The sequence below is a fragment of the Xenopus tropicalis genome, chromosome 3, assembly GCF_000004195.4.
Source record: "Xenopus tropicalis strain Nigerian chromosome 3, UCB_Xtro_10.0, whole genome shotgun sequence".
Classification (NCBI taxonomy): Eukaryota; Metazoa; Chordata; class Amphibia; order Anura; family Pipidae; genus Xenopus; species Xenopus tropicalis.
The window spans coordinates 6013758-6029945 of NC_030679.2; the positions used below are offsets into that span (position 1 = coordinate 6013758).

The following is a 16188-nucleotide window of genomic DNA, read 5'->3' on the forward strand; positions in this document are numbered from 1 at the left end:
AGTTTCCTATTTAGGATTACCCAATGGCACATACTGCTAAATAAGTATATTTTTATGAAAATGGTTTATTTAGATGAAGCAGGGCTTTACGTATGGACTTGTTTATATTTTTATAGAGACCTACATTGTTTGGGGGGATAGTTTTCCTTTAATATATGATCTGGGCTCAGTCACATGTTGTTCAGAATGGCTAACAAACCTATTGGAACAGGCTGTGGCTAGGGTATCATTGGGTTGGTACCTCTGGGCAGGTAGAGATGGATCTACCCATGCCCAGCATTACTAGCCCTCTTGGCTAGGGTATCATTGGGTTGGCACCTCTGGGCAGGCAGAGATGGATCTACCCATGCCCAGCATTACTAGCCCTCTTGGCTAGGGTATCATTGGGTTGGCACCTCTGGGCAAGCAGAGATGGATCTACCCATGCCCAGCATTACTAGCCCTCTTGGCTAGGGTATCATTGGGTTGGCACCTCTGGGCAGGCAGAGATGGATCTACCCATGCCCAGCATTACTAGCCCTCTTGGCTAGGGTATCATTGGGTTGGCACCTCTGGGCAGGCAGAGATGGATCTACCCATGCCCAGCATTACTAGCCCTCTTGGCTAGGGTATCATTGGGTTGGCACCTCTGGGCAGGCAGAGATGGATCTACCCATGCCCAGCATTACTAGCCCTCTTGGCTAGGGTATCATTGGGTTGGCACCTCTGGGCAGCAGAGATGGATCTACCCATGCCCAGCATTACTAGCCCTCTTGGCTAGGGTATCATTGGGTTGGCACCTCTGGGCAGGCAGAGATGGATCTACCCATGCCCAGCATTACTAGCCCTCTTGGCTAGGGTATCATTGGGTTGGCACCTCTGGGCAGCAGAGATGGATCTACCCATGCCCAGCATTACTAGCCCTCTTGGCTAGGGTATCATTGGGTTGGCACCTCTGGGCAAGCAGAGATGGATCTACCCATGCCCAGCATTACTAGCCCTCTTGGCTAGGGTATCATTGGGTTGGCACCTCTGGGCAGGCAGAGATGGATCTACCCATGCCCAGCATTACTAGCCCTCTTGGCTAGGGTATCATTGGGTTGGCACCTCTGGGCAGGCAGAGATGGATCTACCCATGCCCAGCATTACTAGCCCTCTTGGCTAGGGTATCATTGGGTTGGCACCTCTGGGCAGGCAGAGATGGATCTACCCATGCCCAGCATTACTAGCCCTCTTGGCTAGGGTATCATTGGGTTGGCACCTCTGGGCAGGCAGAGATGGATCTACCCATGCCCAGCATTACTAGCCCTCTTGGCTAGGGTATCATTGGGTTGGCACCTCTGGGCAGGCAGAGATGGATCTACCCATGCCCAGCATTACTAGCCCTCTTGGCTAGGGTATCATTGGGTTGGCACCTCTGGGCAGGCAGAGATGGATCTACCCATGCCCAGCATTACTAGCCCTCTTGGCTAGGGTATCATTGGGTTGGGCACCTCTGGGCAGGCAGAGATGGATCTACGCCATGCCCAGCATTACTAGCCCTCTTGGCTAGGGTATCATTGGGTTGGCACCTCTGGGGCAGGCAGAGATGGATCTACCCATGCCACAGCATTACTAGCCCTCTTGGCTAGGGTATCATTGGGTTGGCACCTCTGGGCAGGCAGAGATGGATCTACCCATGCCCAGCATTACTAGCCCTCTTGGCTAGGGTATCATTGGGTTGGCACCTCTGGGCAGGCAGAGATGGATCTACCATGCCCAGCATTACTAGCCCTCTTGGCTAGGGTATCATTGGGTTGGCACCTCTGGGCAGGCCAGAGATGGATCTACCCATGCCCAGCATTACTAGCCCTCTTGGCTAGGGTATCATTGGGTTGGCACCTCTGGGCAGGCAGAGATGGATCTACCCATGCCCAGCATTACTAGCCCTCTTGGCTAGGGTATCATTGGGTTGGCACCTCTGGGCAGGCAGAGATGGATCTACCCATGCCCAGCATTACTAGCCCTCTTGGCTAGGGTATCATTGGGTTGGCACCTCTGGGCAGGCAGAGATGGATCTACCCATGCCCAGCATTACTAGCCCTCTTGGCTAGGGTATCATTGGGGAATGCAGTTCTACATTAGACCCATGTGTATCTCCCTATTGTATAACCCTGAGTATTCAGCCCCTGGGGGCCACAGAAGCCTGTTGTGCAGTTTCAGCCTTTATGTGCAAAATGCAATTTTCCTTCTGTTTTAGACTGGGGGCCCAGGGTGCCATAAAGCACATGGAGAGATGTTGCCCGGCGGGCGCAGCCCCAGTGTGACTCTGATTATTCACTCACATAGGAACTGTCGTTTCATCCCCCCGAGCCAAACAGGAAGCCAAACAGGAAGCCAAACAGGAAGCCAAACAGTCTCTCTCTCTCTTGATTAAACACATTATTCAGTAAAATACACAACCATTTATTGGCTCAGAATTTAAACACAAAATTCAAAAAAACAGAACATACTATACCAAATGGAAAGGTACATCCCAATGCCCCATGGCACCCACACTCCTTCCTAACGCGTTTCGCACACTAGGTGCTTCATCAGAAGAAGTCAGGAACTCTCTCTCTCTCAGCAGCCTGTCCCTTTTTGTTCAGTAGTCTGTCCCTCTCTCAGCAGCCTGTCTCTCTCTCAGCGGCCTGTCTTTCTTTCTCTCTCTCTCTCTGCAGTCTGTCCCTCTCTCTGCAGCCTGTCTCTCTTTTTCTCAGCTGCCTGCCTCTCTCTCTTACAGCAGCCAGTCCCTTTTTGTTCAGTAGTCTGTCTCTCTCAGCAGTCTGTCCCTCTCTGAGCAGCCTCTCCCTCTCTCTCTTTCAGCAGCCTGTCTCTCTCTCTTACAGCAGCCAGTCCCTTTTTGTTCAGTAGTCTGTCTCTCTCAGCAGTCTGTCCCTCTCTGAGCAGCCTCTCCCTCTCTCTCTTAGCAGCCTGTCTCTCTCTCTGCAGTCTGTCCCTCTCTCAGCAGCCTGCCTCTCTCTCCGCAGCCTGTCCCTTTCTTTTCAGTCTTTCCCTCAGGAGTCTGTCTCTCTCTCAGCAGTCTGTCCCTCTCTCAGCAGCCTCTCCCTCTCTCTCTCAGCAACCTGTCTCTCTCTCTGCAGTCTGTATCTCTCTCAGCAGTCTGTCTCTCTTTCTCTCTTCAGTCTGTCCCTCTCTCAGCAGCCTGCCTCTCTCTCCGCAGCCTGTCCCTTTCTTTTCAGTCTTTCCCTCAGGAGTCTGTCTCTCTCTCTCAGCAGTCTGTCCCTCTCTCAGCAGCCTCTCCCTCTCTCTCTCAGCAACCTGTCTCTCTCTCTCTGCAGTCTGTATCTCTCTCAGCAGTCTGTCTCTCTTTCTCTCTTCAGTCTGTCCCTCTCTCAGCAGCCTGCCTCTTTCTCTCCGCAGCCTGTCCCTTTCTTTTCAGTCTATATCACTCTCGGAGCCTGAACCTCTGTCTCTCTGCAGTCTGCCTACCTTCATGCAGGTTTCAGAGTCAGATTTTGGTTAACAAGATGAATACCTTAGCATTACCCTGGTTGCTATGGGTTACTAGACCTGGTGCATTGAAAGCACAGAACATCCGTTTCCAGACAACATTAAGAGAGTTTAGTAAGAATGGCAGCCAAAGTGGGCAGTGGTCAGATAACTCAGTAGCCAGGGCCGACTCTGTAGCCAATCAGAGCATTAGAACTTTCCAGTTCTTACAATACCTGATCCAGGTGTGACTGTCTCTTAAATGCCCCAGTGAGTCTGTCTCTCAGAGCTTTGCCTCCCTTTCCGCAGGTCACGGAGTGTTGCAAGAAGGGAATGAGTCTGCGCATCCCGGGGCCCGAGAGGGGCTCTCTGCTCCACCTGGCGGCACGGGCCGGGCACAGCGACATAGTGGCGTACATCCTACAGAATGGTGAGTACAGTAATGGGATTATACTGTAAACTGATTGGACAGTCCCTAATTGTAATGCACATTCAGCCCTCCAATCAGAGCTCAGGTTGGGCTGCAGTTGGTCTGGGCAGTTTCTGTCGCCCCTGTTCTGTCTGGGGGAACCCCACCAAAGGCGGAATGCTTGCTTACCAAGGCACCCTGTGGGTGGGCATACCCAGGAAGCCATGTAGGGGGCACTATTGCAATGGGAAGAGCCATTGCCCCAAATACAAGTGTTCTGTGCGTGGCGTAGAGGCTTAACGGGGTTGTTCCCCTTTGAGTTAACTTTTAATATGCTGTAGAGAGTGATATTCTGAGACAATTTGCAATTGGTCTTCATTTTTCCATTGTTTTTGTTTTTTCTATTCATTTCACTCTCTGGTTGCTAGGGTCCAGATTACCTTAGTAACCAGGATGTGGTTTGAATGAGAGATATGGTTTATGAATAGGAGAGGGGCTGATGAGGAATAAAAAGTAACAATAACAATAAAACTGGAGCCTCACAGAGCAATAGGTTTTTTGGCTGCCGGGGTCAGTGACCCCCATTTGAAAGCTGCAAAGAAGGAAAATAATTGAAAAACTATAACAAATAAATAATGAAGACCAATTGGAAGGTTACGTAGAATGGGTAATTTTACGTAACCGTTCCTTTAATATGTCTCAGCAGGGCCCCCACCCAATGCCTACACCCTCAGTGCCACGCCCCCCCCAGCTGAACCCCACCCACTAGTGATCACCCAGCAGAGAGCGCACAGGCAGATATAAGGAAACATACAGTGTCAGTATTCTCATTATAAGCAAACAATCCATAACCCCCCCAACGTACAATCCCCATTTGGCCCCGTTGTTCCCCCAGAATGCCCATAGGGGGCCCCGTACAGAGTAGAACGTTCCCAGGCCACAGATGTAGCCGCGCTCCCTTGGGGTCTCACATTCCTCCCTGACAGTCCCCCCTTTTCTTGTTGGATTTTCCCAGCTCTTTGTTCCCACTTCCTCCCTGCTGCTCCTTTCCCATCCTCTCCCCCCCCCCCCAGGGCTCAATGGTTTTGTCTTCTTCTCTGCGCCCCCCTCTCCCCCTTCCCTCGCTCCTCTCGGCCCCCGCTGGGCACTGACTGACAGTCGTGTAATGGCATCTTCTCCCCTCTCCCCTTATTGTGCCAGCCAGGGAGGGGGATTTGTGACGCTCGGCTGGCGATGCCAGGGTTACAGAATGGGGGGGGGGGGGCAGTTCTGCTGGGAATCAAAGCCAAATTATTAGCAAACACCAGTCTGCCAAATTGCCCCTCCATTCTCTGCCCTGTTAGCTGAATATGGTTATATTATAGCCGAGACCATGAAATCTGATCTGGATTCATCGGGGAAGGGGGATATTCACAATTCAGCAGGAACAGCCCCCTAAGTTTGCTCATAGCCTGTACAGAGAGATACCATAAAACTATGGCACATAGGGATTCCCCTGTACTAAGCACAATTCAGCAGGAACAGCCCCCTAAGTTTGCCCATAGCCTGTACAGAGAGATACCATAAAACTATGGCACACAGGGATTCCCCTGTACTAAGCACAATTCAGCAGGAACAGCCCCCTAAGTTTGCCCTTAGCCTGTACAGAGAGATACCATAAAACTATGGCACATAGGGATTCCCCTGTACTAAGCACAATTCAGCAGGAACAGCCCCCTAAGTTTGCTCATAGCCTGAACAGAGAGATACGATAAAACTATGGCACATAGGGATTCCCCTGTACTAAGCACAATTCAGCAGGAACAGCCACCTAAGTTTGCTCATAGCCTGTACAGAGAGATACCATAAAACTATGGCACATAGGGATTTCCCTGTATTAAGCACAATTCAGCAGGAACAGCCCCCTAAGTTTGCCCATAGCCTGTACAGAGAGATACCATAAAACTATGGCACATAGGGATTCCCCTGTATTAAGCACAATTCAGCAGGAACAGCCCCATAAGTTTGCTCATAGCCTGTACAGAGAGATACCATAAAACTATGGCACATAGGGATTCCCCTGTACTAAGCACAATTCAGCAGGAACAGCCCCCTAAGTTTGCCTATAGCCTGTACAGAGAGATACCATAAAACTATGGCACATAGGGATTCCCCTGTATTAAGCACAATTCAGCAGGAACAGCCCCATAAGTTTGCTCATAGCCTGTACAGAGATACCATACAACTATGGCACATAGGGATTCCCCTGTACTAAGCACAATTCAGCAGGAACAGCCCCCTAAGTTTGCCCATAGCCTGTACAGAGAGATACCATAAAACTATGGCACATAGGGATTCCCCTGTACTAAGCACAATTCAGCAGGAACAGCCCCCTAAGTTTGCCCATAGCCTGTACAGAGAGATACCATAAAACTATGGCACATAGGGATTCCCCTGTACTAAGCACAATTCAGCAGGAACAGCCCCCTAAGTTTGCCCATAGCCTGTACAGAGAGATACCATAAAACCATAAGATCTAGTTGTGACTTGGATGAATCCGTAGCATATTTAGATGGCAGTTGAGGTTTTTGTGTGGCACAATCACTCTCAAAAAAGTTGATTACGTTTCTTGCTTTTAATTTTTAGTGTTCTCACTGTTTTTTGTGTTTCATTTCCCCAGGGCCCACAGATTTGCTGGACATGTCAGACAGAGCCACGTAAGTGAGGAGGAAATTTGGGGCTGGGTTGTCCAATTGCTCTCTGCCACTGTGACAGAATGCTCTGTTATACAGATAGCTAGAATCTCAGCCATAAAGCAGGGCAGGACTGCTGCTTACAATGGGGGGGGGATCAGATAGGATCTGTGCCACTGTGACAGAATGCTCTGTTATACAGATAGCTAGAATCTCAGCCATAAAGCAGGGCAGGACTGCTGCTTACAATGGGGGGGATCAGATAGGATCTGTGCCACTGTGACAGAATGCTCTGTTATACAGATAGCTAGAATCTCAGCCATAAAGCAGGGCAGGACTGCTGCTTACAATGGGGGGGGGGATCAGATAGGATCTGTGCCACTGTGACAGAATGCTCTGTTATACAGATAGCTAGAATCTCAGCCATAAAGCAGGGCAGGACTGCTGCTTACAATGGGGGGGATCAGATAGGATCTGTGCCACTGTGACAGAATGCTCTGTTATACAGATAGCTAGAATCTCAGCCATAAAGCAGGGCAGGACTGCTGCTTACAATGGGGGGATCAGATAGGATCTGTGCCACTGTGACAGAATGCTCTGTTATACAGATAGCTAGAATCTCAGCCATAAAGCAGGGCAGGACTGCTGCTTACAATGGGGGGATCAGATAGGATCTGTGCCACTGTGACAGAATGCTCTGTTATACAGATAGCTAGAATCTCAGCCATAAAGCAGGGCAGGACTGCTGCTTACAATGGGGGGGGGGGGGGGGGGGGGATCAGATAGGATCTGTGCCACTGTGACAGAATGCTCTGTTATACAGATAGCTAGAATCTCAGCCATAAAGCAGGGCAGGACTGCTGCTTACAATGGGGGGGGGGGGGGGGGGGGGGGGGGGGGGGGGGGGGGGGGGATCAGATAGGATCTGTGCCACTGTGACAGAATGCTCTGTTATACAGATAGCTAGAATCTCAGCCATAAAGCAGGGCAGGACTGCTGCTTACAATGGGGGGGATCAGATAGGATCTGTGCCACTGTGACAGAATGCTCTGTTATACAGATAGCTAGAATCTCAGCCATAAAGCAGGGCAGGACTGCTGCTTACAATGGGGGGATCAGATAGGATCTGTGCCACTGTGACAGAATGCTCTGTTATACAGATAGCTAGAATCTCAGCCATAAAGCAGGGCAGGACTGCTGCTTACAATGGGGGGGATCAGATAGTGCCCAACCTCACTAATGCCCCTGTGGCTGAATGGGAGCAACTCCCAGCAACATCTAGTGGGGACCTTCCCAGAAGAGTAGGGGCAGTTATAGCAGTAAAGGGAGGGGCAACTTCATCTTTATGTTCTTGGGCTGGTGGAGTTAATCAATGTTTCTCCATAAAAAGTAGTTTTCTTTTTTCTCTTGGTTTAGCGGAGAGACGGCGCTGCACAAAGCTGCTTCCCACGGCCACCGGCGGGTTTGCCAAATCCTAGTAGATGCCGGTGCCTGCGTGATAAAGAAAGACGCCAAGGTAAGTAAAGAAAGAGATAATGGTGGTGGCCCTTGTGACGTTCTAGAGTTCTTCTGATCTATATTTTACATTGACTTTGGTCAAGATGGCCAAAGACTCTTCTTTTTTTAAAGCCCACATTCCATTTTTCATACTTACCCTTTCTTCTACTCTTCTGCAAGTCTTGCGTTGATCCCAAGTGAAGTTCTAGACTAGCAAGAGCTAGAGTCTTCATCAATCAATAAACAACCCTCCCACCGTTGAAGTGTCCCTTGCTACTTTTTTTTCATCTTCTTCTCGTACCCCCTAACAGGGCAACACTCCTTTCGACAAAGCTCAGGAGGCAGGGGACTCGGAACTGGCATCGTACTTGGACACTTGTCAAGCCAAGCAACTTCTTTCCAACGAAGACCTCGAGACCGCGGTCTGATGATGATGGCAAGCAGAGGAGGAGAAACTTCAGAGATGAGAGAGAGCCTCAACCATCTGGAGAAGGTTGTCCTAGGAAGAGGAAACTGGGGAACAGAGGCATCCCTCCCCACATGCAAAATAACAAGTGGAGGGTGTCCAACTTCTCAAGGGCTACCGAGTTGCCAGGGAAACCCCTCTCGATAGAGGCGGAAGTTGGGTTGGGAAAGGAAGGAATGGGGCTGTGCATTGAACCTTTCCTGTTTTCCAACCAGAAGCATGATCCTGTCCAGTGTCTATCTCCTCGCCTCGGTCAAACCTCCCACAGCCCGGTCAGAAGGACGGACTCGTAGGCCTGCACTGTGTTAATAAGCCTCACTCCTGTTTGGTATCTGCAGCGCCGACTTATTAAACATTTATGAGACTGGGTTCTAATCTCACAGTTGTGCGATTAAAACAATTCTTTTGAGTATTATTCATCTGTCGGCATTTTATATATCGGTGTCGCTGAGCTGGCTCATTGGCTTCTCGTTTATGGGGCTTCTTAGCTTGGGGAGAGCTCAGATACACAGGGGAAATATCAGTCTTCTTGGGTTACATGCAATAAATGCCTCGGCACAAGGTTATACAGGGAACTCTGAGTATCACTCATGTATTATAAGGGATAATGTACCCCCTACTGTAAATGATAAGGATATTAGCAGTCACTGAGGGGTTCTGTGCCCCCCATATAAAGGCACAAGGCTGCAGGCTGAGTTATACAGGGAACTCTGAGTATCACTCATGTATTAAAAGGGATAATGTACCCCCTACTGTAAATGATAAGGATATTAGCAGTCACTGAGGGGTTCTGTGCCCATATAAAGGCACAAGGCTGCAGGCTGAGTTATACAGGGAACTCTGAGTATCACTCATGTATTATAAGGGATAATGTACCCCCTACTGTAAATGATAAGGATATTAGCAGTCACTGAGGGGTTCTGTGCCCCCCATATAAAGGCACAAGGCTGCAGGCTGAGTTATACAGGGAACTCTGAGTATCACTCATGTATTATAAGGGATAATGTACCCCCTACTGTAAATGATAAGGATATTAGCAGTCACTGAGGGGTTCTGTGCCCCCCATATAAAGGCACAAGGCTGCAGGCTGAGTTATACAGGGAACTCTGAGTATCACTCATGTATTATAAGGGATAATGTACCCCCTACTGTAAATGATAAGGATATTAGCAGTCACTGAGGGGTTCTGTGCCCCCCATATAAAGGCACAAGGCTGCAGGCTGAGTTATACAGGGAACTCTGAGTATCACTCATGTATTATAAGGGATAATGTACCCCCTACTGTAAATGATAAGGATATTAGCAGTCACTGAGGGGTTCTGTGCCCATATAAAGGCACAAGGCTGCAGTTTGGGTACCCTAATATAACTTACAGGAGCATCAGTGACTTCTAAAATCCTTACAGTTTGCAGTATATTTAATTTATGTATTTGTTGCACTGGAAACTTTTTCTGTGCCCGTTTGGTGAATCTAAAGCCGGCTGTGGCGCCATTGGGCCTGCACATAACCAATAATGGTGTTAACGGTGTAGAAATCAACTAAAGCACCTAAAAGAGCTTGTAAGACTGCCGAGTACATTAAAAGTATACAAAGCCCAGTATTAAAGCGTTTTGTCCCTGCAGTTCCATGAGTATTCCTGTCTATTTAATTTAATGTACTTTGTAGGTTTTAGAGAAACCAACCAATGGTTTAGAGACCACAATTGAGTATAGTAGGTAGAGACACTGGGTGTTACTATAGATCAGCCAAGTAGCAGATGAGTTAAACTGCAGCCTTCCTATCCCAAGGGAGAAGCAGCTCCCCATAGTTTAACATGGAGATGTTACAGCAGGCTGTTCCTTCTGGAACCGCCTTATCCCTAGTTTTGGAAAGATTTACTGCTGCTGCTAAACTCTCATTATATTAGAGTGCGAGAGTCAGCTATAAGTCCGTCACATTCGCCCCATCTCAATGGTAGTAAAGAGACATACTGTGAGAGCCGAGCTCTCTCTGGGGGATGGGAGCTTCAATGGGTTGGAATTCCCTGCAAATAATGTGCTTGGGGCCCTATAGAGCAGCAGCTGCATGTACCGAGAGTGTGGGAAATAGCATATAACAAACTCATCTTCTGACTGTGTAAACAATGCTACAGCAGCTATACTATCAATATAATATGTATAATAGCCTCTGGGAAGGGACTGGGGCTGTGGGATAGCAGGTATAGTAGGGAGAGATGGTGCCTATAGTAGCAGTAGGGGGATAATAGCCTCTGGGAAGGGACTGGGGCTGTGGGATAGCAGGTATAGTAGGGAGAGATGGTGCCTATAGTAGCAGTGGGGGGATAATAGCCTCTGGGAAGGGACTGGGGCTGTGGGATAGCAGGTATAGTAGGGAGAGATGGTGCCTATAGTAGCAGTGGGGGGGATAATAGCCTCTGGGAAGGGACTGGGGCTGTGGGATAGCAGGTATAGTAGGGAGAGATGGTGCCTATAGTAGCAGTGGGGGGATAATAGCCTCTGGGAAGGGACTGGGGCTGTGGGATAGCAGGTATAGTAGGGAGAGATGGTGCCTATAGTAGCAGTGGGGGGATAATAGCCTCTGGGAAGGGACTGGGGCTGTGGGATAGCAGGTATAGTAGGGAGAGATGGTGCCTATAGTAGCAGTAGGGGGATAATAGCCTCTGGGAAGGGACTGGGGCTGTGGGATAGCAGGTATAGTAGGGAGAGATGGTGCCTATAGTAGCAGTGGGGGGATAATAGCCTCTGGGAAGGGACTGGGGCTGTGGGATAGCAGGTATAGTAGGGAGAGATGGTGCCTATAGTAGCAGTGGGATAATAGCCTCTGGGAAGGGACTGGGGCTGTGGGATAGCAGGTATAGTAGGGAGAGATGGTGCCTATAGTAGCAGTGGGATAATAGCCTCTGGGAAGGGACTGGGGCTGTGGGATAGCAGGTATAGTAGGGAGAGATGGTGCCTATAGTAGCAGTGGGGGGATAATAGCCTCTGGGAAGGGACTGGGGCTGTGGGATAGCAGGTATAGTAGGGAGAGATGGAGCCTATAGTAGCAGTGGGGGGGATAATAGCCTCTGGGAAGGGACTGGGGCTGTGGGATAGCAGGTATAGTAGGGAGAGATGGTGCCTATAGTAGCAGTGGGGGGATAATAGCCTCTGGGAAGGGACTGGGGCTGTGGGATAGCAGGTATAGTAGGGAGTGATGGTGCCTATAGTAGCAGTGGGGGGATAATAGCCTCTGGGAAGGGACTGGGGCTGTGGGATAGCAGGTATAGTAGGGAGAGATGGTGCCTATAGTAGCAGTGGGATAATAGCCTCTGGGAAGGGACTGAGGCTGTGGGATAGCAGGTATAGTAGGGAGAGATGGTGCCTATAGTAGCAGTGGGGGATAATAGTCTCTGGGAAGGGACTGGGGCTGTGGGATAGCAGGTATAGTAGGGAGAGATGGTGCCTATAGTAGCAGTGGGGGGGATAATAGCCTCTGGGAAGGGACTGGGGCTGTGGGATAGCAGGTATAGTAGGGAGAGATGGTGCCTATAGTAGCAGTGAGGGGATAATAGCCTCTGGGAAGGGACTGGGGCTGTGGGATAGCAGGTATAGTAGGGAGAGATGGTGCCTATAGTAGCAGTGGGGGGATAATAGCCTCTGGGAAGGGACTGGGGCTGTGGGATAGCAGGTATAGTAGGGAGAGATGGTGCCTATAGTAGCAGTGGGATAAAAGCCTCTGGGAAGTGACTGTTTCTACCCTCCTGTTTAACTGATAAAGATAAATGATGGGTGCCCTTACTGACCCCCAGGAGATCACTAGACTCTGACACAGTAGATCATTGATGCTGTCAGTTAAATACCCAACAGTATGTCTATATAAGGATCATTAGCTTAAAAACACATCATGGCCCCAAAGATAAAGCGTTGTTATTAAAAACTGGTTTCATTTTTGAGGGTGCAGGTCCGGTCCCCATGGATATGCCCTTAATATAATATAGTGCACAAAGTATCCCCTATTGTAAAATATAAGGATATTATATGTCACTGAGGACAAGGCCAAGGGTCAAGGTAAGTGTTATTCCTAGACAGCACTGGGAGCCCCGCAACTTTATAGTTACAACACTCCTAATATCCTTATACATTATTATAATATACAGTTTCAGTGAGCCATGTGACTGCAATGACATCACTAAGCACCAATAATAAGGATATTCATGACTCTTGTCACATTGCTCCCCAGGGGGAACTTTTTAAATCCTTGTAAGGATCATTAGGTTAAATACACACCAGGGTCCACTAAATCCAGCCATTAATCTAGGTTAGACCTATCTGGGGGTAATTAATGATAGGAGAGCCCCAACCCCTTACGTACTGGGACACTGGCTGTAGCATCCAATATCTGTTGTACCAATGGGGAGAAACCTTTATAATAAATATTGGGCTTGGGTTTTACTTAGTGTTGAGTGAAACTTCTTGGGGTGGGATTATATTCTCTAAACTGGACTTTGTCCATCTATAACATGGTATTATTCTACATTCCAATGGAAGTGCCAACAATTTGCCCTATGTCAGACAGATGCCCCTTAGAGTTCACGTTTTCTTCTCTTCTTTACTTCTAGAAAAAGCTACAATTCTAATTAGGACTGAGTTGATGATGCCAATAACACCCCCATCGAAGTGCCAAAAACTTGCATTATTTCAGAAAGACACCCCTTAGTTTCCATATTTTCTCTTCTTCTTTCCATCTATTTAGAGCTGTTATTGTAAAAAAAATGGACTGAGTTGAGGGTGTCGATCCCACCCCTATTGAAGTGCCAAAAACTTGCATTATTTCAGAAGGACACTCCTTAGTTTCCATATTGTCTCTTCTTCTTTCCATCTATGAGAAGCTGTTATTGTAAAAAGAGGACTGAGTTGAGGGTGTCGATCCCACCCCCATCGAAGTGCCAAAAACTTGCATTATTTCAGAAGGACACCCCTTAGTTTCCATATTGTCTCTTCTTCTTTCCATCTATGAGAAGCTGTTATTGTAAAAAGAGGACTGAGTTGAGGGTGCCGATCCCACCCCCATCAAAGTGCCAAAAACTTGCATTATTTCAGAAGGACACCCCTTAGTTTCCATGTTTTCTCTTCTTCTTTCCATCTATGAGAAGCTGTTATTGTAAAAAGAGGACTGAGTTTTCTTCTCTTCTTTACTTCTAGAAAAAGCTACAATTCTAATTAGGACTGAGTTGATGATGCCAATAACACCCCCATCGAAGTGCCAAAAACTTGCATTATTTCAGAAGGACACTCCTTAGTTTCCATATTGTCTCTTCCTCTTTCCATCTATGAGAAGCTGTTATTGTAAAAAAAGGACTGAGTTGATGGTGCCAATACCACCCCCATCGAAGTGCCAAAAACTTGCATTATTTCAGAAGGACACTCCTTAGTTTCCATATTGTCTCTTCTTCTTTCCATCTATGAGAAGCTGTTATTGTAAAAAAAGGACTGAGTTGATGGTGCCAATACCACCCCCATCGAAGTGCCAAAAACTTGCATTATTTCAGAAGGACACTCCTTAGTTTCCATATTGTCTCTTCTTCTTTCCATCTATGAGAAGCTGTTATTGTAAAAAGAGGACTGAGTTGAGGGTGCCGATCCCACCCCCATCAAAGTGCCAAAAACTTGCATTATTTCAGAAGGACACCCTTTAGTTTCCATGTTTTCTCTTCTTCTTTCCATCTATGAGAAGCTGTTATTGTAAAAAAAAAAGGACTGAGTTGAGGGTGCCGATCCCACCCCCATTGAAGTGCCAAAAATTTGCACTATATCAAACAGACGCCCCCATTAGAGTCCCCATTGTCTCTTCTATTGAAAGCTATTATTCTAATAAGAACTGATTTGAGGGTGCCAATCACACCCCTAAATATGCACTATATCAAACAGACACCCCCAGTGTCGGACTGGCCCATAAGGAACCAAGGAAAACTTCGGTTTTCATGGTGGGCCGAGGTGTAAGTGGGCCCTCCTGCTCCTGACCATTTGGCCTGTTTCATGGCCATTCCCTATTTTTGAATGGGAACAAAGAGGAGAAATAGATGGAAGAATAGATGCTAGCATGTAAATAAAAGAGACTAGGAGAATAAAGAGGTTGGGTGAAGAAAGGATGGGTGGAAAGGGGGCCCCTGGGTTCCCAGTCCGACCCTGGACACCCCCTAGAGCCCAATATTCTTGTCTTCTTTTCCTTTATGAAAAACTATTATTCTAATAAAAACTGAGCTGAGGGGGCCAATCAGACCCCCATAGAAGTGCCAAAAAATTGCAAGATACCAGGCACATATTCTATGCAACAAATATTCTGACTGGGCTTCACCGACCAAGCAATACATTTTGAATGGGGCTCCTTGAAGACCCTGGAGCCCCATTCGCTCAGCACTAATTGTTTTATTTTCCAAACCCATGATTGGTCAGTATATCAAAGTGTATTGAAGTGCCAAAAACTTGCATTATTTCAGAAAGACACCCCTTAGTTTCCATGTTTTCTCTTCTTCTTTCCATCTATGAGAAGCTATTATTGTAAAAAAAGGACTGAGTTGAGGGTGCCGATCCCACCCCCATTGAAGTGCCAAAAATTTGCACCATATCAGACAGACGCCCCCATTAGAGTCCCCATTTTCTAATCTTATTTTCTTCTGTTGAAAGTTATTATTCTAATAAGAACTGATTTGAGGGATTTAAGAACCCCCAGTGTCGGACTGGCCCATCAAGATACCAGGAAAACTCCCGGTGGGCCCAGGTGTAAGTGGGCCCTCCTGCTCCTGACCATTTGGCCTGTTTCATGGCCATTCCCTATTTTTGAATGGGAACAAAGAGGAGAAATAGATGGAAGAATAGATGCTAGCATGTAAATAAAAGAGACTAGGAGAATAAAGAGGTTGGGTGAAGAAAGGATGGGTGGAAAGGGGGCCCCTGGGTTCCCAGTCCGACCCTGGACACCCCCTAGAGCCCAATATTCTTGTCTTCTTTTCCTTTATGAAAAACTATTATTCTAATAAAAACTGAGCTGAGGGGGCCAATCAGACCCCCATAGAAGTGCCAAAATATAATTGCAATATACCAGGCACATATTCTATGCAACAAATATTCTGACTGGGCTTCACCGACCAAGCAATACATTTTGAATGGGGCTCCTTGAAGACCCTGGAGCCCTATTCACTCAGCACTAATTGTTTTATTTTCCAAAGCCACGATTGGTCAGTATAATGTTCCTGAGCCTAATGGGCCGGCAGGATGAACTGTTATACATGCCCTATATCAAACAGTTATATGTGCCCTATATCAAACAGACACCCCCAGTGTCAGACTGGCCCACCAGGATACCAGAAAAACTCCCAGGTGTCAGTGGCCCTCCTGCTCCTGACCATTTGGCCTGTTTCATGGCCATTCCCTATTTCTGAGTGGGAACAAAGAGGGGAAACAGATGGAAGAATAGATGCTAGTATATAAATAAAAGAGACTGGGAGAATAAAGAGGTTGGGTGAGGAAAGCAGGAACAATAGTTTGGAAAGGGGGCCTATAGTCTAAGGTTTTCTGGGGGGCCAGTCCAACCCTGGATGCCCCTTAGAGTCCCCATATTCTCTTCTTTTTTTCCTTTATGAAAAACTATTATTCTAATAAGAACTGAGCTGAGGGGGCCAATCAGACCCCCATAGAAGTGCCAAAAAATTGCAAAAT

The 16188-nt window shown here is 47.7% G+C and overlaps 1 protein-coding gene across 9 annotated transcripts in view; it reads left to right on the plus strand.

The window, feature by feature from the left end:
• Nucleotides 1–8909, plus strand: part of dgki (diacylglycerol kinase, iota) — a 153764-nt gene extending 144855 nt beyond the window's left edge. For all 9 annotated transcript variants that reach the window (XM_031898545.1, XM_031898546.1, XM_031898538.1 and 6 more), the window contains 4 exons: nucleotides 3760–3880; nucleotides 6519–6555; nucleotides 7948–8047; nucleotides 8340–8909. In XM_031898545.1, coding sequence (XP_031754405.1) covers nucleotides 3760–3880; nucleotides 6519–6555; nucleotides 7948–8047; nucleotides 8340–8456 — 375 coding nt within the window. In that variant the 3' untranslated portion in view covers nucleotides 8457–8909. The remainder of the gene's footprint in view (nucleotides 1–3759; nucleotides 3881–6518; nucleotides 6556–7947; nucleotides 8048–8339) is intronic.
• Nucleotides 8910–16188: the final 7279 nt, after the last annotated feature.